This window comes from Callithrix jacchus, chromosome 1 (genome assembly GCF_049354715.1).
Source record: "Callithrix jacchus isolate 240 chromosome 1, calJac240_pri, whole genome shotgun sequence".
NCBI lineage: Eukaryota > Metazoa > Chordata > Mammalia > Primates > Cebidae > Callithrix > Callithrix jacchus.
Genome location: NC_133502.1, coordinates 144982042 through 145004525, shown reverse-complemented (window position 1 = coordinate 145004525; position 22484 = coordinate 144982042). Strand labels below are relative to the sequence as shown.

The following is a 22484-nucleotide window of genomic DNA, read 5'->3' as shown; positions in this document are numbered from 1 at the left end:
TGACCTTCCTCTGGTATGCCCAGCAACACTTTGTGGGTGTATGTGATGTGATGAGGGGAGGCATGGCTTCATCAATCATCAGATTCTCAAAGAGCTCTGTGGCCCCCAAACTGTTAAGGAAATTAGTGTACAGTCTTAAAGATGAATCAGTGAGAAAAGGGTCTGACTGGGAGCATTGAAAACATTCTCAAGTGCATTCATATGTGGTTTGCTTTGGAGTAGAACAGAAAGAAGTCAAGGGCCTGGCAAGAATCAGGGGCCTTGTGGGGTGCTGCCTCCTCACTTTCCAGGGCAGGAGAGCAGCACAGAGACCCTCTGGCCAGCAAGCTCGTATCTGAACTGGTAGTTCCCAGACAGCAGGGCACATAAGGGTGACCATGGGGCAATAGGGACAGTGTAGGCCACCCAATCCTGAAAGATGGCAGCCACTCTGCCTCTCTCACCGTTTTTTTTTGAGACAGTCTCGCTGTGTTGCCCAGGCTGGTGTGCAGTGGTGCGATCTCGGTTCACTGTAACCTCTGCCTCTGGGGTTCAAGCAGTTCTTCTGCCTCAGCTTCCCAAGTAGCTGGGACTACAGGCATGCGCCACCATGCCCAGCTAATTTTGTATTTTTTAGTAGAGATAGGGTTTCAGTACATGTTGGCCAGGCTTTGTCTTGAACTCCTGACCTCAGGTGATCTGCCTGCCTTGGCCTCCCAAAGTGCTGGGATTACAGGCATGAGCCACCATGCCCAGCCTCATTCTTTTTTTATTGAGATGGAGTTTCACTCTTGTTGCCCAGGCTGGAGTGCAATGGCGTGATCTCAGCTCACCACAACCTCCGCCTCCCAGGTTCAAGTGATTCTCCTGCTTCAGCCTCCCAAGTAGCTGGGAATAATACAGGCATGCGCCACTATACCTGGCTAATTTTTTTGTTTTTGTTTTTTTTTAGTAGAGACAGGGTTTCTCCATGTTGGTCAGGCTAGTCTCGAACTCCTGACCTCAGGTGATCCACCTGCCTCAGCCTCCCAAAGTGCTGGGATTACAGGAGTGACCCACTGCACCTGGCCATGCCTCATCATTCTTTTTAGCAGGTTTGAGCAATTTCAGCAGGGATTCCCTTTGCATTTCTGCAGTGGCTCCTCTTGGCACTGCCACCAGTCCTTCCTGGAGCTGGTGATTTTCCTGGAGCAAGTTTATTGAGAGCAAAGTGGCCTTGGCCTGAAAGCTATTGTGGGTTTAAAACAGAGAGCCTTGCCTTACACGCCCTCGGGGCTAGGATCCCTGTTGGGCTGCCCCCACCCCTTCCCTTTTGGGGTAGGGGCAGGGCAGAAGTCTTTTTTATTTCTTTTTAATTTTTTATTTCCATAGGTTATTGGGGAACAGGTGGTGTTTGGTTCCATGAGTGAGTTCTTTAGTGGTGACTTGTGAGATTTTGGTAGCCCTCTCCCCCTGCACAGGCTGAATGTGGAGCCAGCCTACATAATTGCAGATAGGTTGCCATTTCCTCCACATCTTAGATCCTGGAGATGGCATGTTGGGTCCTCTCTTTCTCCATTTGACCCGCAGGGAAGAAAGCAAAAGGGCAGCAGTTAACACAAACTTCTTGTTTCACTTCAACGAACAGGGCTAAGCAATACCTGGGCAAAGTGAAATTCCAGAGTAATGTCTAGAGGCTTGCCCCTAGACTGGTGGGGAAGGGTGCTGGCTCTAGCTTATTGTTTCCTAAGCTTTCCTGATAAGGATCACCTGGCCTGCTTGTTAAAATACAGATTATTGGGGCTAGGAATCTGTTTCCTTAACAAGCATTCCAGGCCATTCCTATCTTCAGGCAAGTTTGGGAAACAGTCTGTCTGCTATACCAAAAATAACCTGTGGAAGAGGAGTGCTTTTAAGTTTTGCATATAGTACACGAATATGTTCTCCTTGTTAGAAAATGTTTTAACATTACAGAGAAGTAGGTCTTCTTTTGACTTCCCCTAAGCACCCCATTATGAGTCCTGCTGTCTTCCCCAAAGGGGAGTCAGTTTGGAGTGTACATCTCCCAGAGCCTTTCTTTAACTTGATAGAGATACAGGTTTCTGTTTTGTTTTTCATAAGTAGGTATCATGTTGTGTTTATCATTCTACAGCTTGCTTGCGTTCCATTCAGAGCTATGTCGTGGAGCGCTATGCCAGCTCACGCAGAGCAATTGCTTGTTTTTCCCCCCAGCCTGCTGCATAATGTTACATCATATGGAACTAGCACAGTTTATTTAGCAGTTCCCCTGTTGATGGATGTAGCAGTTTCGGGTGGTTTCTCATGATTACTTCAGGTAGCATCCTTGCCCTTGGACCCTAGCGCACATTTGGGAATAAATACTGAGAAGTTAAATTGCTAGGACAAACTAGGTGCATTTGGGGATTTTAATGAATTCTGCCCAAAGTTAACCCTTCTAAGTGTTTCCACCAAAGTACATTTCCACTGAGCATGTGGAGAGGACCCAATTCTGCACACAAGTGCAGCTGTCCCACAAAAGCAACTGAAACTCACCAGTGCACAGGGAAGTGTGGCCAAGGGGCAACACCCACCTTCCTCTAGTCCTTTCCTTTGGAGATGAACAGCTGCAGACTACTTCCTATCACAAAGAGAAGCTCCCAAGATAAAAACACAGGGACCCCAGCAGAATGTGTGTTTCAGAGAGAAGGCATGGAGAAGCCACCCCCAGGCCACTGCTGGTTTGCTAGGTGACTGTAGCAGTGCCCTGCCCTCCGAGCTGCAGTGGGCCTGTGGAAACAAGGGGAGGCTAGAGCAGGTCTCTGGGAGGACAAGCCTGTGGAAGCCCTTTAAGGGCTTTGGGCTGACCTGGAGTCTGTAGTTTTGTCTGAAAGCAAGAAAGATGCTTGTCTGGGGTTTAGCACTCATCCCCAGAGGCCAAGCAAACAAAAGAAGATGTGGCTCACTGGCTAAGCAGCGACACTCTACAGCTGTTTTTTCTGCTAGTGCTCAGCTCCAACTCTGTGGTTGCCAGGTCTCTGCCAGTCTGAGATCAGAATCAAAGGAAAGCTTCTTGTGTACCCAGGTGGTCTGGCCTGCAGAGCAGTCCTGACTGGCTCCCTTTTGGTTGAATTGTTCAGTTAGATGTACAGCAATTGTCCGATAACTGGGAAGTTTTAAAGCAAAGCAAAATCAATCTCATCAGAAATCCAATCTCACATCTGGAGAAAACTCATTCCCTTTCTTTTAGCTCAGAAAAGCAGCAAACCTCCTGCCTGGCCATCTGGACTTGCAATGAGCCCCGGGCAGCTTGGACAGTGGTCACACTGCCCAGTCCTAGTGGCTGGGGCCTCTGGTAGTTCACAGGGCACTCTAGCTGACTGCCTCTCAGCTCTCCTAACACCTGGTTGAATTTTTATTCCCAAAACTAGGACATGATTTTGCAAAATGTCATATAATTCAGTGCAGTGTTTGCCAAGTTTCAGGTTGCTCAAACCTCAAGTTTCTTTTTCTCCACCAACCTCACTTTGGAGTTTAAAAGCAGATTGATTGAATATACATTTTAGGAACTTTCCGATTTGCTTCCTATACTAACAGAATTCTAGACCTCTTTTTTTTTTTAATGGAAAGATTTTCAACTGTCAGCAAGTATAACTGGAACCATATGTCAGCAGAGACCAAGGGCTTTTCCTGGTTTTAGGATTTGTAAATTCTTATTGAAACGGAAGTAAGCAGAACAGGCAGCTCCGTGACAGCCTGAGCTCAGATCTCATTTTAATTAGAAAATATAGGTAGCACTTGCTGAATCACAGGCCTTTCAGAACTCCTGTCCCAGGGCAAGCAAAGATTTGGTTTATATCCTGCAAACCTTTGTGTTTACAAATTACAGAGCACTTCTGAGAGCTGGAATGGCGATTTCGAGATTACCATGGAGACTAGAACCCAACTGCCCCTCCCACCCTACCAGCAAAGCCCCCAAAATGATTTTGTTTTCCAGGGGAAAAAATGTTTCCCCTCCTTATTGCAGAGTAGATAAAGGATGTTCATGTTGAAATGAGACAGTGAGGAAGTCTGGGACAAGAGAAATGAGATTAGATGTCATCCGCAGCAGCTACATTTTCTCCATTTGGATGTCTGGCCCCTTTTGAACTCTGAGACACAAAACTCTGCACCTGACCAGTGTCTGAACTGTTCTGTTTGACAGCAGTTCATGTGTATAATTTTCTTCCTAATGTGTTCTGCAAATGGTAGAGTAGAAATAACAAATGAAAGACATTGTAAGGCCTAACTCTCTCACCCCTTCTTTCTCCAGCCTGGTGTCATTTGAGTTCAGTGGGTCTCAAGAAAGGCTGCCATTACAATGTCAGCATCTGGAAGCCACCCCCACTGCGACTCAGAGCCTGACCCATAGCTGCAGAGAAAGTGGTGGAGTAGGGGCAGCAGGAGCCGTAGATGCTCTAGTACTGGTCACTCTGAGCTTCAGTTTTCACTGATGAGCTCTCTCTTGCTTGGGGAGCAGTAACTGCTGTGTGCTAAACCTCCTGTTGACCTCCAGCCATTTGCCAGGGACAGAGCTGCCGCCTGCTGTCCCTCCTCAGGCACCACATTCCAGGCAGCTGGCGGTCACTCACTCACCCTGCTAGGGTGGCTGCCACAGGCTGCCATTTACCAGGCAAAGGGGGATTTTCCCTTCCCTTGAGTTTGCAGGCCCCTCAAATGCCTTACATTCCAGAAGCTGGGAGAGAGAGCAGGCTCCTGTGGTTTCTAATTAAACCGACAATTTAAATAACAATTCATGTAACCCCAAGGGTTGAGAGGAACACTAACCTACCCCCTCCCAAGAGAAGCAGCCAGTTGGTGCTGGCTGAGGGCTTGGCCTTTGCCAGATAATGTGACCAAAGAGGGCAAGAGGAAAGTCCCAGGGCAAGTTTGTGATAAAGTGGGGTTACGCAGGAGGGGCATGGATTAGGTGTGTTCTGTGCCCCTCCTAAAGGTTAGGAAGTAAAAAGGAGGAGGAATAGTGGCCACGTTTAATGGGAGCCTCCAATCGAGAATTTTTACTTTTCTCCAGGGAAACTGTGGAATGGTGGTCTCTGAAGTGTTAGAATCCCAGACACTCAGGTTCTCATGGGAGTTCCCCCCACCCCAGGTGACTCACTCTCTTTGTGCGTTGTAAAATTTTTCTCTGGGGAGAAGAGGCAGGGGTGTGTTCTGGAATACAGACAAGTGGGGAGCTTAGGCAGGGGCCCTGGGAGGTGGAAGATCTGACCAAGCCTCTGCTCACACTGGTCCTCAGTTTCCCTGTGTTGTCCAGGGGCCTTTGTGTTTGTTGTTTCTAGGGTCCTTTTATGTCCCTGACTGACTGACTGTACATCCTTGCGCTGCTTTTGTGTTTTTATTTGGCCTGTCTGGGGCTACAGTGATCTTTATAGTACGTTGATCTCACCAGATTGTTGTCTGATGACCCAAGGTGTGGTTGTGTTCCAGGTCTGGGGAAATGGAACGCCAAGCTAATTATCTCTAGACAAACTCTTCTGTGCCTCAGCCAGCACCAGGGTCTCGTCAGTATTTCTAGGCATTCTGAGATCTCGTTTCCAACTTTTCCTCCACTTCCATTCCATTAAGCCAAGCAACTCACATTCCCTGAGGATGCCCTCCAGGTTCTTGCCTCGGTGTTTAGTGTATGTTGTTACCTCTATCAGGTACCCTTCTGTTCTCACGTCACTGTGCCTGGAGTGGGCCAGGCATGCACCAGCTCAGAGGGCCTTCCCCGCGGTGGAGCCCTGCCAGTGTGGGTCCCATTCGTCAGCCCTGTGAGACATGGAGCTCCCTGAGTTTGGGCGTCGGCTTTACTTCCTGCCTTCCCTGCCTCTCCTTACTCATCTAGCTGAGGCTCAAAGCATAGCTGTGAAAAGATGTGAAACAAAAAAGCCAAAGGTGGACTCACACCTGCCATCTTCCTCCTTGCAGGTGACCATAGCAGATGACTACTCAGATCCCTTTGATGCCAAGAATGATCTCAAGAGCAAAGCAGGAAAGGGGGAGAGTGCTGGCTACATGGAGCCCTACGAGGCGCAGAGGATCATGACAGGTAAGTGGAGCTGCAGTGCAGGGGCTCATGGCTCAGTGGGAGGGAAGAAAGAGGAAGTGAAGGTACTGCTGGGTGGTCCCCAGCTAGCTTCAGTGGGGGCATGGTGTGTGCTTTCAAGGTGGTAGGTGGAAGCATTGCTGTATTAAATCTTTCCCATGGTTTGCCTGCTTATTTTTCACGTATATTGGGAAAAAAACTGGCAGGGCACCATAATAGTCCAGATACAAGGATATCACATACAGTTAACCAAAGGTAGGGGCCAAGAAAAAGTGGGGAGAAGAGGGAGAAAAAGTAGTTTTATCAGAAATTTCTGAGTGAAGAAAGATATAGCATTTGAGACATGAACTTGGAGCTTCCTACTAGGCAGAGCAAAAAGGGAAGTAGGCTGGGTCACCTGGCGTTCATTGCTTAGTCGAAGAGAGCTGACCGGATTACTAGTAGAGACAAAATTATTTCTGGCCACATACCCAGAAATCTTTGTTTTGGAGTTGGAAGCAGCATAAAGAACCCTGGTCTACATGACAGGGTTACAAGAAGCATAGAGACGTTCCCTTCTGGCCACATACCCAGAAATCTTTGTTTTGGAGCTGGAAGCAGCATAAAGAACGCTGGTCTACATGACAGGGTTACAGGAAGCATGGATATGTTTCCCCCCAGTGGCTGCTTTACTGTTGGCCCTTGATGACAAAACCTTGTCAAAGCAATTGTGTGGAGTCAAGAAGAACGTGGCTGGGCATGCAACATCCGGGGGGCCTATTTTAGCCAAGATAATACAATACTCGGAGGATCTTTAAGGAGTAAAGGGTTATCAGATATCAGTCATCTTGTAGGCAGGATTGGGGGAAGGTCACAAGCAAAAGGGAAACCCCTATTGTGGCTTCTCCTGGCTCAAGAGGGCAGCTGTGTGGGCTGGCCCCTGTGACCTCACATAGGCAGGGCTATGAACTGGGGCACATCAACACATTGTGCTGCAGGGTGCAAGAAAGTGGCTGGGAGCAAGTTCAGGCCGCCCTGGCTTTGGGGGCCTACTGAATTGGTACCCTGTATATCTGGGGACTTGGGATACAGATACGTCTTTCTATGGCCCTCTTATTACTTATTTGTCTAGGTTGTTTTTTTGTTTTTGTTTTTTTGCATTCCTACCTTTAAGAAGGGAGAGGAAGTGGCATTTACTGAGCACTTAGCATGTGCCAGGTCCATGTCTAATGTCAGCTTATCGGGCTATGGAGCCCATGCAGGTTGATTGTTGAAGGATCTGGGTGCACCTTCTGGGCTCTGCCTCTGGTGTTCTCTGTCTCCTGCTCCTCCTGTTCATGGAAGGAGATTCTTTGACCACCAATGTGGCCTCTAGAACTGTTGGCCACTTTGTGAGGGGCAGCATAGAGAGCAGTGGACCAGAGGGACTTAGGTGCAGCCTTCTGGAGGGTTTCCCTCGCACTCAGTCCCGTCTGTCTAATCTCCTCTGGTAAAGCAGCCTCCACAGGCAGCAAGAGGCCAAGAGCTGAGCTTGTGTTCGGTGCCAGGGTCCTGAGGGAAGGCAGCCTGCTATCTTTCCCTTGGGGAAGCAGGCTGGCTCCAGGAGTTCTCACCACAGATGTATATGCATGCCTGGGCCCTAACCGCAGCCAGTGCATCCCATCCCCTCCACCAGGCCTGGTGAAACCCAGCTCCAAGGAAGCCCAGGACCAGCTCCAGCCCTTGGGCTGTGGCCTGCACCTCCCTGCAGCTCTGTCAGTCTTGCATTCAGCAGGCGTTGGCTCCAGCTTAAAGGGGTGGTGGTTACAACAGTGACTTTGGGTCATGTTCAGAATGTCAGAGTGGAGAGGAATCATTGAGGTCATCTAAACCTAACAGCCTCATTTTACAGATGGCGAAACTGAGATTAGGGAGGGACAGAGACTTGCTTGAGGACACACAGTGAATTGATGGCAGAGTACAAAGTATGGCCTGTGCTTTGCAAACTTTGGGGTAGGATACTGAAGGAAGTGTAGTGTTAGTGTCAGTGCCTGGGCACCCTAGACATGAAGAAATGGCAGAGGCCTCTGCCAGGGACCAGACTCCATGCCGGGTACTTTCACATATACCCTCATTAAGCCTCCTGATGTCTCTTCAAAGGAGATGTCCCATTTTACAGCTGAGGGAAACTGAGAAGTTCAGCTCCTTTCCTGGAGTTGCACCAATGGAAGTAAGTGGCTCAGTCTGAGTGCAGAATATGGCACAGGGGCTGGAGGTCCCTCAGAACAGGCAGGATGTTGTTATAGGAGTCCAGACTTGGGAATGAAGGGGGATGGGAGAGGGCATCTGTTGGGAGCCCAACCTCGTGGAGGGTTTTCCCCTGCCTGGTGCCTTAGGAATGGAGCCAGAGTCCCCTACTGGGTGCTGCTGAAAACCTCAAAGGTGAGTAGCTGTTCATTTGAGTAGAAATGACCTGAGGGACTTTGGCTTTTTTTTTTTTTGAGACAAGGTCTTGCTCTGTTGCCCAGGCTGGAGTACAGTGGTACAATCTTGGCTCACTGCATCCTCCACCTCCCAGACTCAATCAATCCTCCTGCCTCAGCCTCTTGAGTAGTTGAGACCACAAACACATGCCACCTTGCCAGGCTAATTTTCTTGTAGTTTTAGTAGAGACAGGGTCTCACTGTGTCTTTTAGGGTGGCCTCCCACTCTGGTCTCCCAAAGTGCTAGGATTGCAGGCATGAGCCACTGCACCTGGCCGACTTTGACCTTTTAATGAGGGCACACCCCACAGGGTCAAGTCCAAGGCAGGGCAGTTTGATTTAGCCAGGAACCTGTTAAGACCTCTTTCATTCTCTTTCCAGAGAGGCATTCTAGCATATGCTGCTCTGTGTTTGCATCCTAGCTTGGCATCTATGCCCAAGTTTACCCACATTTCTTGTTTTTCAGAATACAGGTGATTAAAAGGGGTGTTTTCTGGTTGTAACGATCCTTGCTGAAGCTCCCCTTGACTCAGAATTATTTGTGTGTAATTCTCTGTGGCATCACCCCAGTGATTGACGGCAGGGCTGGATGTGGGCTAGGATGGCCATTGGTGCATAAATGTTCCAGGAGGCTTGCAGAGCTGACGTGAAGCTCTTTGAGGGGGAGATGGTGGCAGAAGAGAGGGTGGTGCTGGTGATGGCAGTGGAGTGGGAGTGACATGGAAAAAGTTAAACCTTTTAGAGTGACCCTTTTTAGATGATATTACATTTTATGTGTGTGCATGTAACTTGTAGTTACAGGGCAGCATCTTCAATCAATAAGCGTAATGCTGACAAGAAGGCTGTCCCCTCTCTGTGCTGCAGACGATGTACCTATGCAGGAGGAGCCTGGGCTGGAGTCAAGCAGATCTGGGATGGCCACTTTCCACCTGAATGACCCAGGGACCTCGGTTGTCCCCTGCAAGGCAGTAGCCTCAGAGCGGGCAGTCATTAGTGCTTCTAGCCGCTTTGGGCCTCTGGCTGTGTGATGATGGGCAGCACATTGTGTGCCCTCATGTTTACTTATGTATGGAAGGATGGACCAGTGATAATAACAACAGGGAGGCAGCTGGTAAGCTCTCTAGTACTTGCTTACGGCACTTGATGTCACTTCTTAACTGGGTCCTCACCATTACCCTCTGGAGTGTAGGCTGCCCCACTTGACCAGTGGAGAAACCAAGGCACAGAGAGGTTAAGAAACTAGCCCAAGACATCCCAGCTAGTAAGTCAGTGATGGGGTTGACTTCCTAGCCTGTTTAAATCATCATTTGGGGCATTCTTTCCAGGACCCACCCAGCCCTGGTGCACTGCAGTTTGGTCTTCAGATTCCCCAGCACATCCAGCTTGGTCAGTGATTCACTGATGAGGTTTTGTCTTCTGTGTCCCTCAGCTCCATGCAGCAGGTGGTGGGGAGCGTGGCCCAGCTCTGTGGGCTGTAACTAGGACGGAGGGCCTGGGGAAGTGTGCCTGTTTCTCCCAGGGGCTTCTCTCACTCCTGCCCTCTGAATGTCTCAGCTCATCCTCTCCATGGGCTCCCGTTTGTGTCACCTGCAGGAATATGTTCTGGCTCCAAGATGGATGCTCAGCCCTTCACAAACCTCAGAGCCCCATTGCCTGGGCCTCACTTGCCATCCCCATAGCCTCTCTCACCCCAGCAGCATCTCTGGGGGTGTCTCCTTAAACCCTATAGCTCTATAGAACCTAATTGGAGATCTAGTGACCTGGCTTAAGCTTTCTTTTTTATAGGTAGGGAAACTGAGGCTCAGGAAAGTTATCATCCTTTTGAGATATTTTTTAAAACTCACTTATTAAATGTGCGGCTGTCTTGTAAACCAGTGAGCTGACCATTCCTAGAGGTGTCAAAGCAGAAGCAAGACAGCCCACATTGGACAGTGATATGAAAGGGAGTTCAGTCTCAGATGGGTGGCTGGCTCAAGCCACTTCTGAGGTCTGCATTAACTCTGAGCTCCCAGGATGCCATGATTCACTGTGACCTGCCTTTCAAGCACAGTGACTGTCATTAGTCACCCAGGACCAGCCCCACAAAGATAGTACCTGAGACCAACTCTGAATAGGACAGGTTTGGATAGGGCTGGCAACCTCCTTTCTCACTGCTGGCCTGGCTAATTGTTCAGTCCTCTTTCCCCTTTTCATCTTCCTTGACTCGTCTCTCATGATGCAATTCTGGTCTTGGCCTTTTTCCATGCCCTGCTGCCCATCTGGGCCTCAGTTTCCTCATGTGTAATTTAAAGAGAAAGAACCAGAGCATTTCTGGGTTTTCTTCATGCCCCAGTGTCTGTGTATTTGGAATCCTCAGGCCATGCCTCCTGTTGCACCAGTGATCAGGCTGCTTCACAACTCCTTCTTTCCCTCTTCAGGTCTTGATTCCAGGCTTAAGGTTCCCAGGTGCATGGCATCCTGCTGATGCAGCACAAAGGGCACTGGATCCCTATCAGGCTGACTTGGGTGCCTGGCTGGCTGACGGTGCTTAGCTTACTGAGGGCTGTGGTGTCATTGTAAAATAGGGCCTGCGATGCTGATGCCCATGTGGAAAATAAGCTTTGCACATGTGTGTGAGATTGTTGTTATTGGGGGTGAGAGGGCCTGTTTGGTCCTTCCTGTGGTATACTGTGCTATTGAATTCTCTAGTCACTCCCTGTAGGATCCCCCACCCATCTGGAAGTAGGTTGCACCCTTGCCAGTGCTGGAGCTGGTCCCTGGGCCCTGTGCAGTGCACATGGTCATCACAAGGGCTCCATGCCAGGCTCTGTTGGAGAGTGGACCGAGTAATTGGGGCAGACACCACTACTGCCCTCCAGGAACATGCACAAAGCAGACAGGCATAGACCTGGAGTGGTCAGTGGTGGGTGCACTGAGGTGCACATGTGGCTCTCCAAGAGTTCAGAGACAGGAACAAGGGCTTCCAATTTGGGTGATCCAAGTAGAGTGGGTTGTGGGAGGTGGTGGTGACGAGGACTGAGTCAGACAACCCAGGCTGTGGGGAGAGTTTGAGAAAGACATAGAGGGTGGGCCCTTGTTGCTAGAGAGGAGTGACTGGAGATGAGACTTTTGATAGGATAATGATAGAAAAGCTCATGGGGCAAGAGCATGTAGATATTGATTGGGATCTGGAAGCCCAAGTTAACCTAAAGGCAGAAAGTGTTTCAGTACCTGAGACCCTCTCTCCACTGGCCTTCAGCCCTAAGAATTTTCAGAGGTACCCAAGGAGTGGTGGTGACATGCATGACACTCACTAGCTTTTGCAAAGGGCTTCCCTGTGTGCCAGACACTGCTCCAATACTCTCTATTCATTAGCTCACTTAATCCTTGAAACAAGCCTGTGAGATATAGGAATGTTCATCATTCCCATTTTACAGAAGAGAATACCAAGTCTCAGATTAAATAAGCAGCAAAACAGAACCAATAAGTGCCTTCTGGAGTCCTTGCTTACAGGCAAAATACTCTCACTTCTGTCCTGTGCTCCCTAGGGGCTCTGAGGAATAACTGGGAAATTTACAGTCACTTAGGCCGCCTTTTTAGAAATGACTAACTCTTCCTCTGGCATCCTTATAAAACTGTTCAAAGTCATCTCACTGGATGAATCCTTAAGCATTAATTGAAAGCATTTTTACATAATTTTTAATATGTAAGCAATTACACGTTAAAAAGTCCTTAGCATGTTTTTATTAAACCAACTTTATAGCCTAATAAGAAGAAATTAAAAGAAAGTCAATTAACACAGAGCCCCCCTGCTCTGACGTGGCTGTTTTCCTTGCTTACAACTGACCTTCTGCCCGTTTTAACTCTGCGCTGGTAGGCACGGTCCAGATGAAGCCAGTGACCGATTTTAAAGGCAAGAGGGTGTGTTCTTTTGTATTTTCTTGTCCTCTGGCCTGGCCTCTTCTAGTAGCAATTTGCTCTCTAGGAGAATCGTGAGGTTTGTCATATTAAAGACTGTGTTCCAATTGCGGCCTCTTTGTTTCAGGAGAAAGGAGGCAGGAAGTACAAATTCTAGCATTGGCTCTGCCCCTGACCTGCTTTGTGACCTTGGACAGGTTGCTTCCCTTCTCTGGGCTTCAGTTCCCTCATCTCTAAAATCAGATTCTTCCTCCTTCACTGGGTGTCAGGAGGATTCTGAGAGGTCATGGGTCTGGGATGACTTCATAAACCCTTAGGTTCCCTGCCTCTGTGATCACACTGGCCCCCTTTTCAGGCCTGGTTCTAGCATGCATGCTGCCATCTGTCCTCTCAGGACAGACAGGATACCATTCTGGACAGCCAGCTCTAGAGGCCCTTCCTACAGCTCCTGTTCTCTCCTTCTGGAATGAACTCTCCTGCAGACCAGCAAATGCTTCTCAGAAAAAGGAGCCTGTGAGTCTTGCCTGGATGTCAAAGAGGCTGTCTCTGGCCACCCTGCCCAAGACTTCTGCCTTCCTCTCATGTTTGCCATAAGCCCTGCCCCCCGGTACCAGGCAGCACTGTTCTCCTGATGCTGGGAAAGCAGAGGGCCTTCTGTCTGGGTCCTGAGTCCAGGCCCTTCCCAGCCCCAGCTCTGTAATGCTGTGGACTCTGCTCCCAGCATGTCCACACACGCCTCCCTGCACAGCTCTACTCCCCAAACCCTGTACTCTGAGCCCCCTCACTTCCATCTCTCCTGCTGCCTCACCCTCTGCAGGCTTCAAGCTCCTCCCTGGCCTGCCCTCCCCACCAAGTCCCCAGCAGACTCAGCTCATCCTGGTGGTACAGCTCTCCCCTGGCTGGATGATGACAGGATGAAACTGTCCTTGAGGAACAATGCTTTTGTCCTCATATATGCTTCCTTCCCGAGGCCCAGAGAGGGGTGCGCACCAGCCAAGTTCACACAACAGCAAGCCACAGGGTGAGTCTCCTGACTTACATCCTGGAGCTCCTGGGCCTTGTTTTGAAATGTTGTGAAATCCGTTATCACATAGTCCTGCCTGGCAGATAGCAGGCTTGGTCATGGACTGTGCAGAGTTCCCTAGCTGGTCTGTCATTTACCAGAATGACTTACCTACCGCACAGGAAGGAGATCGTCAAGTATAAATAGATTTTGTATTAGTCACCTGATGACTTTCCGATTCTTAAGAAACAGCAGGGCTCACACACCCAGCCCAGTGGTGCTCATCTGCAGAGCTGTGGGCTGGGAGGGAAGTGGGAAGCCTGGGTTTCCATGGTGACCAGCGGGCCATTCTAGGAGCTGCTTTCTATTCTCTCGCCCCTATTCCCCTCTTGTCTTTGACCCCTGACACTGAGCACGTTCAGGTTGTCAGGAAAGTTGCAGCAGGCCGGGAACAGGCCAGGGAGAGCAGACAAGTCATTGACAGCACCCCTGCTGTGGACTGAGGGTCCTTGCCCTCCAGGTGCTCCTGTCACATGGGGAGGGTGGACAAGGGCCCAGAGAACACTCATGTCTGTAATATAAAGCAAACGAAGAAAAATTACACTGGAGAGAAATCTGGTCTTGGAGAACACAGAGGAAGGAGAAGGATAGCCTCCAGGACCAAAGTGTCCTGCACAAAGCAGATGCTGGTTGGCATCCTAGCAAAGCCACACTTGAGGTCCTGACTCACAATGACCTTCCCAGGGAGGCATTCTGGCTACTTCTCTTACATTTCCACCCCTCCCCACCTCTCATGTTGTTCCTTAACACCTGTCGTTTTTTAGCATACTACATACTTTATTTACATTTTTTTTTTTTTTTTTTTGGTCATCTTTCTCACCACTGAGATATGGGCTTCACAAGGGCAGAGATGTAGGTTTTGTTGCCTACTGGAACCTAAAGTACCTGGTACAGAGTAGGTGGTCAGTAAACACTGGTTGAATGAGTGAGTGCATTAATTGACTCCAGAGACCCGGGCTGGTCCACAGAGTGCTGGGTGCCCCTCAGGAGCCCAGGGACCGCCTATCCTCCTCCAAAGAGTGCCAGATCTGGAAAGTTTGGGTTTAGCCACTTGCTAGGTGGTCAGGGAGGAGCTGCTTTGGCCTCAGGGTGGGAGTTGGGTAGGAGTTCTGACCAGTTCTGTCTCTGCAGCTGGTGGACTGCATAAGGAATAACTGATCCTGCCTTGGCTCCTTCCTCTCTGGGCTGAGAGTTCCGTGAAGGATTGGACTGGTCTTAATCCATCTTCATTTCTCTTCTGGGCCCAGTAAATATTCACTGATTGAATGAATGAGTACAGGAATACAGGTCTGTATGGAGAAGAAATGAAAGAAAAGGAAACAAATAGGTACTCACAATAAACAGCCTTTTCCATTCTGCTGAGACTTGCTTGCTTGAAGTCACAGTGCCTATGTCAGAGGAAGAATGCAGTGCATTCATTCATTGACTGGGTGGCTATTTGTGAGCACCTGCTGTGTGCTGGCACTTCTGCTCCAGGGTCTATCTATGAACTGTTCTCACGGAGCTAACAGTTGAGTGAGGGACCGAGGTGGCCATGTTGCCTAGCCATGATTCCCTGAAACTCATTTGCTAGACACTCCAGCTCTGAGTTATCAAGGGCTGGAAGTCAGGGGCTTTCTCAAAGACCTGAGCAGAGTGGAGGCTTGTCACCAGGGCCAGGGCTGCCTTCAGTAGGAAGTATGCTCTCAGTGCTGTCTTATGGGAATAAGGGGGACAGCTGTGGCCCAGTGGCTGGCAGGTGTGTTCATCTGTCCTTGGCCCCAGTAGAGAAGCATAGGCCCTGAGGGTTTACATGGGTTTTCCCCGTGCTGCTGGCACTAAGCCTCATAGGTGTGAGGGCCCAGCAAACAGATTGCAGTCCTGCTGAGCATTTGGCAGTGAGGGCCCAGGCCCCTTGGAACACAGCCCTAACTCCTCATCTTTCCTAACAGCTGTAAGAGAAACATACATTTTACCCAAGGTAGAAATAAAGGAACAGGAATGTGAAATGTAGGAGTTCACCTCCGTAGGCCTGCCTTACTTAGCCTTGTGTTTCAGAACCCCAGAGACATTAAAAGATCTGAAAGTGCAGAAACTGATAGAGATACCTGTCCTGAAACAGGCTCAGGGAGACTCAGGTTAATCCGCAGCAAAGCTCCTGTATCCTGTACCCACCCAGCTCCCTGCATGCTGGGTAGGGTGTGGAAACCATGCGGAAACCCACACTGCAGGGGTGTGGCATGATTAGGAAGTCATTTAAGAAAACAGGCCCGCCTGGGAGTGTGGGGTGAAATCCAGCAGCACCTAGGAAGAGGCAGGGAGACAGGTTCTATGGTTCCAAGGCTACGGCTGTCATCTAGGCCAGGCCTAGATGTGGGGGCTGTGGGGTCAGGGCCCTTTCCTCCCCAGGGTAGGTGTGGTGGAAGGGCCTGCCAGCCAGTGGGTGCTGTGCAGAAGGGAGAGAAGCTGGGATGACACCATCAGTGCGGCCCTTAGTTAGTGGGAGGGTGGGAAAGTCAGTCACCTGATGAAACCTGTCCTATCTGAGAAGGGAAGGGAGGTTCCTGGGGAGGAGTCAGGAAGTTGAGATATGGTCACCTTTGAGGTGGGAGCAGCCATCTGGGTGTGCTTGGGAGAGATTGAATGCATTCATGTGTTAGGGAAGGTGCTGGAGTCAGATCAAAGGAGGGCCCCAAACTGTTCCAGGGGTCTGGGGGCCACCATCAGAAGTCCTGGACTGTGTTTCTAGTCTGGGGAGAGGGGGAGTGTGCAGGGACCGGCCAAGGAAATGGCTGGCCACAGTTCCTGCCTTTCAGAAGCCTGAAGGAGGAGATTCCATGATTCGCCCCACACCCTACTATTTGACTAATTAATTAGTACTCTCCTCTAAGTAGGGCTCAGGCTGGCTTTCTGGAAGCTTAGAGAGATGAGAGGTCTGTGTTAAAGGGTGCCTTTTATAGATGATGCCAGAGGTCTGTGCCTTTTATACATGATGCCAGGAATCTCCCTAAGGCTCTGAGAGGCAGCAGGTGAGATGATTTCCATTTTGCAGATGAAAAGGCTGAGGCTGATGATACTTCTGGCCCCTTCTCCCTGCAGGGGTTTCTGCCTGGTGATGCATGGGAGGGGGCTGAGTAATAATAGCAGGTGAGTCCTGCCTCAGAGGCTGCAGTATAGCAGGTACCTCAGGTTCAGTGCTCTTCCCCTCCTTGTGGAGAGTCCCTCCCTCACCCTTTCAGCTGGCTTGGCCTGTGTGTATTCATATGGTTAGTGAGGGCTGGCTGCAGTCATTTTCCAAAACAGATAGCTGAGCAGAAAGAAGTAAAATGCTGCCTCTTCACCCTCTCTTTCAGGGTATAGGCTTGTCATTGTACCTGGCCACCTAAAAAGTAGTGCATCAAAAGAGGGCTGTCTCCCAAGCCCAAGCCTCAGTTTTTAGGCCTGTCTGTTCCCACTGCCCCCATCACCCCATTCTGTCCATATGCCGACACAACCCTCATCATGTCCATCGTGACATACCTGCTAGACTGGAAGCCTCTGGAGGGCAGGATGACAGGGCAGGCTGGGGCTGGAGTGTCTCGCACTTAGACTGTCGGTGCCCTGTGTTTAAGGTCTTGGCCTGGAACTTTCTGGTGAAGAATGTCCCCTCATCCAGAACTTGCTGGTTTTGATGGAGTGTTTTGTTCACATAATGAGTAAACATCCCCCATAGAGCTCTCAGCTTCTAGAACCAAGAGGTGCTTGCTGGGCCGGCTCACCTCTGCCCTGGCCAATGGGGCAGTGCATGTCTTATCCCCAGCACCCCAGCTGGTCTCTCACCTGCTGGCCTGTGGCCCTGTTCCCTCCCATTTACTAAGCCTCAAGTCTCTGTGTGGATGCTGGCACATGCACTCATGCCCCCATGCTCCCAGACACCAGCCCTTTCTGAAGCCACCCTCTCTGGCAGCTCCTCACCAGGTCAGGGTCTTCCAAGTCTTCATGCTGCCCTAGTGGGCCTCTTTTGGCCCCTGGGTCCCCCTTCCCTGTCCTCTACGTTTTAGGCTGGGTAGTAGAGCCCCCAGCTTCCTGAGGTGAATGGCCTTCATCATGCCTGCCTTCAGCTCTAGCCTCTTGCTGCCCAATTCCTGACACCTCTGGCTTGGCCCCTCCACCTTTGCCAGCACAGACCTCAGGGGTAGGATGGGTCATGCCCACCTCCTTGGCAGATCTTTATTCAATGGGCTCCATCAGGGCCCTTTCCTTCCAAGTCCCACAAAGCCCCGAGCAGCTCAGGCTCACCTTCCCCAGAAGCCTCTGCACGCCTCTGGCTCCCTGGCCTGCTGCTTTCCCCAGGCTCCTGTGGCTCAAGGCAGAAACAGGCCAGTTGGCATTCAATTTTCTGCTCAGGTGGTATTTATTGAGAAACCCTGTGACCTCATGCCCTTCACAGTGTCTCTCCTAAGCCTAAGGCCCAGGGAGGCAGTGCCTGAGTTGTTTCCATTTGCCAGTGACAAAACAGGAGCAGAGGCTTCAGTGACAGCTCGGGGCCTGGGAGCAACTCCAGGAACCTGGGAGTTGTGTTCAAGCCCAGGCAGGAGCAGGTCAGGCCGTCAGTGGGCCAGATGGACCGTTGGCTGAGGGACGCACGTAAGCCTGAGATGGATCTCATGGGCCAGCTCCTGCCCTCCCTAGTAACAGAAGCAGAGGCCTGGAGTCAGGAGGCTCCCTGCAACAGCCTCACCACCCTGCAGAATTGGGAAACAGCCGATGGGCAACAGCTGTTGACCTCTTCTAGGGTTTTCTTCTGTTTCTGTGCTGTGTCCCCTTCCCTTATGGAGAAATGCTTCTGCTGAACGAGTCTTTGCTAGGGGAAGGGTTAGTGCTGAGCTACTGGGTGGCCTGCTCCAGTGGGCGCTTTGGGACATAGTACAGTTGGGACAGTGTCAGAGCCAGGTAAGATAGAGGAGGGGCAGCCAGGCCCCATGCCCCAGTCCTGCCCTTCAGGGTAAAACTCAGGAGGGTCTTCGTGGAGCATCCCTGGAAGCCCTGCTGTTCTGGGCACTGCAGCGAACACAGGGGCTGGAAGGTGGTGCCCACCTTGGGCCTCCCCTCAGGAGGGCTGTCCAGTGGGATGTGGCTCATGACTGCTGTCACATGTGAGTGGAGAACCCTGCCCTTGTGGGACTGGGGGCCTCATGGAGGGTGCGGCCCATTCTGCTTGGTTGGGGGTGGGTGTTGTTTAGGATTGGGTGGGAAGAGTGGTGCGAGCAGGTGCAGCGAGGGGTATGGCCTAGCCCCAGTCTTTAAGGGTGGAGTTGGAAGGAATTGGAGGCTCCAGCCTAGGACAGAACCCAAGGAGGTCCTGTATTTAGCTGCAGGGGACTCAGAATTGTGAAAAGCACCCACCTGGGGCAGGCCCCTAGGCCTTTGGCTCATCCATCCCTGCCCGCTTCTCACTCCCATCCCCAGCACAGCCCAGGCTGAGCCTCAGAGGAAACTAGACAATATTTTTAATTATTGTATAATTAACATCCAGAAATTAGGAGGAAGGGCTTGGTCCTTATTAATATCCTCAGCCTATTTAGCCCCAAGACTTGAAACTAATTTTCATCTGGACCAGGATTTGTAGTAAATTCCCAAGGCTCCATACTAATAAAAAGTTTCTGGCTGCCTTTTGGGCCTTAGCCCCATCCCCTAGGCTTGGCTCCCCAAATTTGCAGAAATATATGATTTCCTGGGGTGAGAAGGGATGGATCTTAAAACTCATGGTCTCCATCCTAGGAGACCGTGCAGGCAGGTCCTGGAGCCCTCAGGAACTAGTACTTCAGTTAAAATACACAGTCTGTTTTTAGCTCACTTTTTAACTGAACTTTTTAACAGTATGCAATGCTGTTGGAAAAGCTTCAACTCGGGTATTAGAACCTATCCCCTCTCTGGAAATCTTTCTTAGAGTGAGAATTTTAGAGCTGAGCTAGGTTGGGGGGCTAGACAGAGGGTGGTGGGGTTGGGGTGAGGGGGATATGGGAGGAGGGTTCTCCCAGCAGTCCCAGGAATGGCCTGAGCTCAAGTCCTACCTAGCCCAGGGCCCCTTCCAGTCACTACGATGTCTTCTTATATGGCTCATGTGATTTGGTAGTACCCTTGCAAAGCAAGGCCTCCTGCCCTGCCTTTCTGTGCAGTAACCCTACCCAGGTCCATCATTTGCTCTGCCTCTAAGTCCTCTTTATGCAGGGTGCGATGATGGCCTTTATATCTCTCTGTTTAAGCATCTAGGAGGAAAACTTCCTTGTTTCAGGAAATCTATGGCTTTGTGGAAATTTCTAATTAATATTGTCAGACCGTTGGCATTTCTCTAATTTCTTTCAACACCTTGGCCTTCAGTTATTTGTGTGGGGTTATTGCTATCACCATGTATATTTATTTCTCATTTTGCTCTCCCATATCTCATTTTATCCTCAGAACAACCTGGAGGGCAGTCCTTGCTGTCCTTTTTTTAAGACAGACAAACTGAAAACCAGAGAATCTAAGGGCCCACCAGGGTCAGCCAGCAGTAGTTCCAGGACTTGAGCGAGGGTCTCTTTGCTATATCGTCAGTCCCTGTCACCTTCCCCTCCCTTCCATTAAAAAGAGTCTGTGCTTGGAGTCAGGTCCTGTGAGGTAGGATCAGGGTGGATGAAAGTCACTCATCACTCCTGCTCTCTAGAGTTCATGGGGAGGACACAAGTGATCTTTTCTCATTTCTCCTCTTCGTCTCCTTTGGCCTCTTATCTACAGAGGTCTCAGCGGGTAAGTGTAGGTGAACTGCCAAGGGCTCAAGTCATTGTTCTAACTCCACGGTGGACGCTGGGAGAGAGCCTTTCTGCCGGTGAGCACGTGACCCCCCAAGGAAAGGAACCCTAAACTTCTGGGGCCAGCCAGCTTCCTTCTCACTCTAAGAGGCTGCTTGTGCCTCAGTATCCCCGGCACCTGGTCTCACCATGCAGTGAAGCAGGACTGCAGACCTAGCTTGGAGAATATCCAAACCAAATCTCCTGGATGTGGCTTCCAGGTCAAACCCTTCCAGGTCCTAAGGGTTTAGCCTGGAGAAGCTGTCCTTGGCTGAAGGTTGGAACTGGCCAGGCTCTCTCCAGCCCACATGTCTTCACATTCAGGGTGAGGAAAGGCATAATTGTGTCTGGGAAGAGCCCTGGTTTGACACTAGCCACGGAGCTGTAATTATCGTCTTTAATTACACGATGGTGCCTTTGCCAGGAAGATGTGCTTGACTATTATCTCCTCTTGACAAGGGTGGTTCTGTCTCCTTTGTAAGTACTGATGTAAACACACAGGCTCACTTGAGATTTCAAAATTACCAAAGAACCATTCAGAGTTGCCTACCTAAGGACCCCTGCCTTTTGGAGGAGAAAAGGACAAGCCAGGTATCATCCATGCAAGTGCTTTCTTGCCTGCTGATGAAAAAGAATGTCCACTTCCCTCTGAGTTGACTTGATCTCTGAAACTGAAAAAAAGAACACACTTTTCCCTGATGCTTAAAAGAAAGAAAACAGGAAGAGCAAAAAGCCATGTAACAACAACATGTGTGTTTACATACCAAGCACATCCCTGCTTATTTGATTCTCACACCACCCTGGCGAGGTAGGCGCAGGGCATGTGGTGCTATCTCCATCGTATAAATGGTGAGATGAAGTCTCAGAGAGGATACGGGACTTTCCCTAAGTCACACAGGAAACCAGGACTAAAGCACCCTGACTATAAGGCAGGCTTTGGCACCTGCAGGGCAGTATTTCGGTTGATTTTGTGAGCTCCCTCAACCCCAACTCGCTCTGGGGCTCATGTGGCAAGTAAAGCCCCTCAGCCTTGAGGGGTTTCTGAGGGCCAAATGCCATGCACTATATAGGACTGAATTCAGGGGCAGCCCCCAAAGACTTCAGAGGCCAAATCACACTACATTCTCCAGTGGACTGTACAAGTTAGCCAGCGTTACAGACAGAATCAGCCCACCCTGCATTGGAACAGCCTTACTGGGGAATCAGCACACAGAGCAGAGGATGGGAGGCTCAGTAGAATGCACCCCTGCCCCCCAGGCTCTGCTCACCACACTGGGTCAGCGTGAAGAGCAGGCCGCCCTGAAGACCCATGAGTGCAGGGCCTTCCAGGGTCAGTTGGTGCCTTCCAGGGTCAGTTGGTCAACATGGAGAAACAAGGGCAAGATAGTGGGCAGTGGCGAAATGCAGATTCCTAGGCCCCATCCTGTAGTGGCTCTCACTAAAGCCCAGGAACCTGAATTACATGGCTCCATGGTTCTGGGACAGATAGTCCCATGGTTAGAGAGTCACTGCTTTAGCAGAGGCCTTAGGCCTGGGGTCTCCTTCAATTCTTAAAGCTGTGGTCTGGCCTGGTCTGTTCTGGTCTGCCAGCAGTACCTGTTCTCTGATTTCTCCCTCCCTCTCTTTTCTCTCTCCACTACATGGCAGGAGGGATGGACATCCATTGTGTTGTTTCCTTGAAACTACCTGTGCAAGTCCTGAGGACCCAGCCCTGGGGCTATGGAAAGCAATGGAAACCACCCACTCAGGCGTGGTGCCCCAGCCTCATGGCTCTTCTTGTCAGCCTTCACAAAGCTGTAATTCTTACAGGAATTTTGTAAATCTCTGAATGGCCAAATAGAACAGGGCTGGGGGTAAAGGGCATGGGGTGGATAGTGGGGAGAGACATGAGTCGAAGGGTACAGGAGTGAATCCCAGCTCCTCTGAACCCTGGTTTGAGCTTGGACAAGGCATTGCCTCAGTTTCTCTGTCTCTTAACTCAAGGCTTCAACCAGATCCTGAGATGACTTTAGTGCTTTAGTGCTAACCTGCCCTGGTAGTGGGGGCAGTCACACAAAGACATACTGGCTGCACACAGGGACATAATCTCCCAAAACACTGAAACCCCCACGTGCCGCTGATGGCTTGGCTGCTGCCGAGGCTGCCTTTGTTCAGTCAGACCTCTACTCAGTATGTGGCACTTGGTGTCAGCAGCTTCCACTCAGCGCTCCGGAAACCTGTTTATGAGCTGAAGTCACACTAGCCTCCCTGGGGGA

At 50.3% G+C, this 22484-nt stretch overlaps 1 protein-coding gene and 1 long non-coding RNA gene across 4 annotated transcripts in view; both read left to right on the top strand.

The window, feature by feature from the left end:
* SHB (SH2 domain containing adaptor protein B) overlaps positions 1–22484 on the top strand; it is a 149622-nt gene that overhangs the window by 47354 nt on the left and 79784 nt on the right. For all 3 annotated transcript variants that reach the window (XR_013535467.1, XM_078372629.1, XM_003732012.6), the window contains one exon: positions 5926–6046. Coding sequence is in view for 2 of the 3 variants with exons in the window: in XM_078372629.1 (XP_078228755.1) it covers positions 5926–6046 (121 nt within the window). In the remaining variant the exon portion in view is untranslated. The remainder of the gene's footprint in view (positions 1–5925; positions 6047–22484) is intronic.
* On the top strand, positions 12735–20917 carry LOC128932428 (uncharacterized). The gene is made up of 2 exons (XR_008482296.2): positions 12735–12894; positions 13199–20917. It is a non-coding gene; the product is annotated as an uncharacterized LOC128932428 (long non-coding RNA).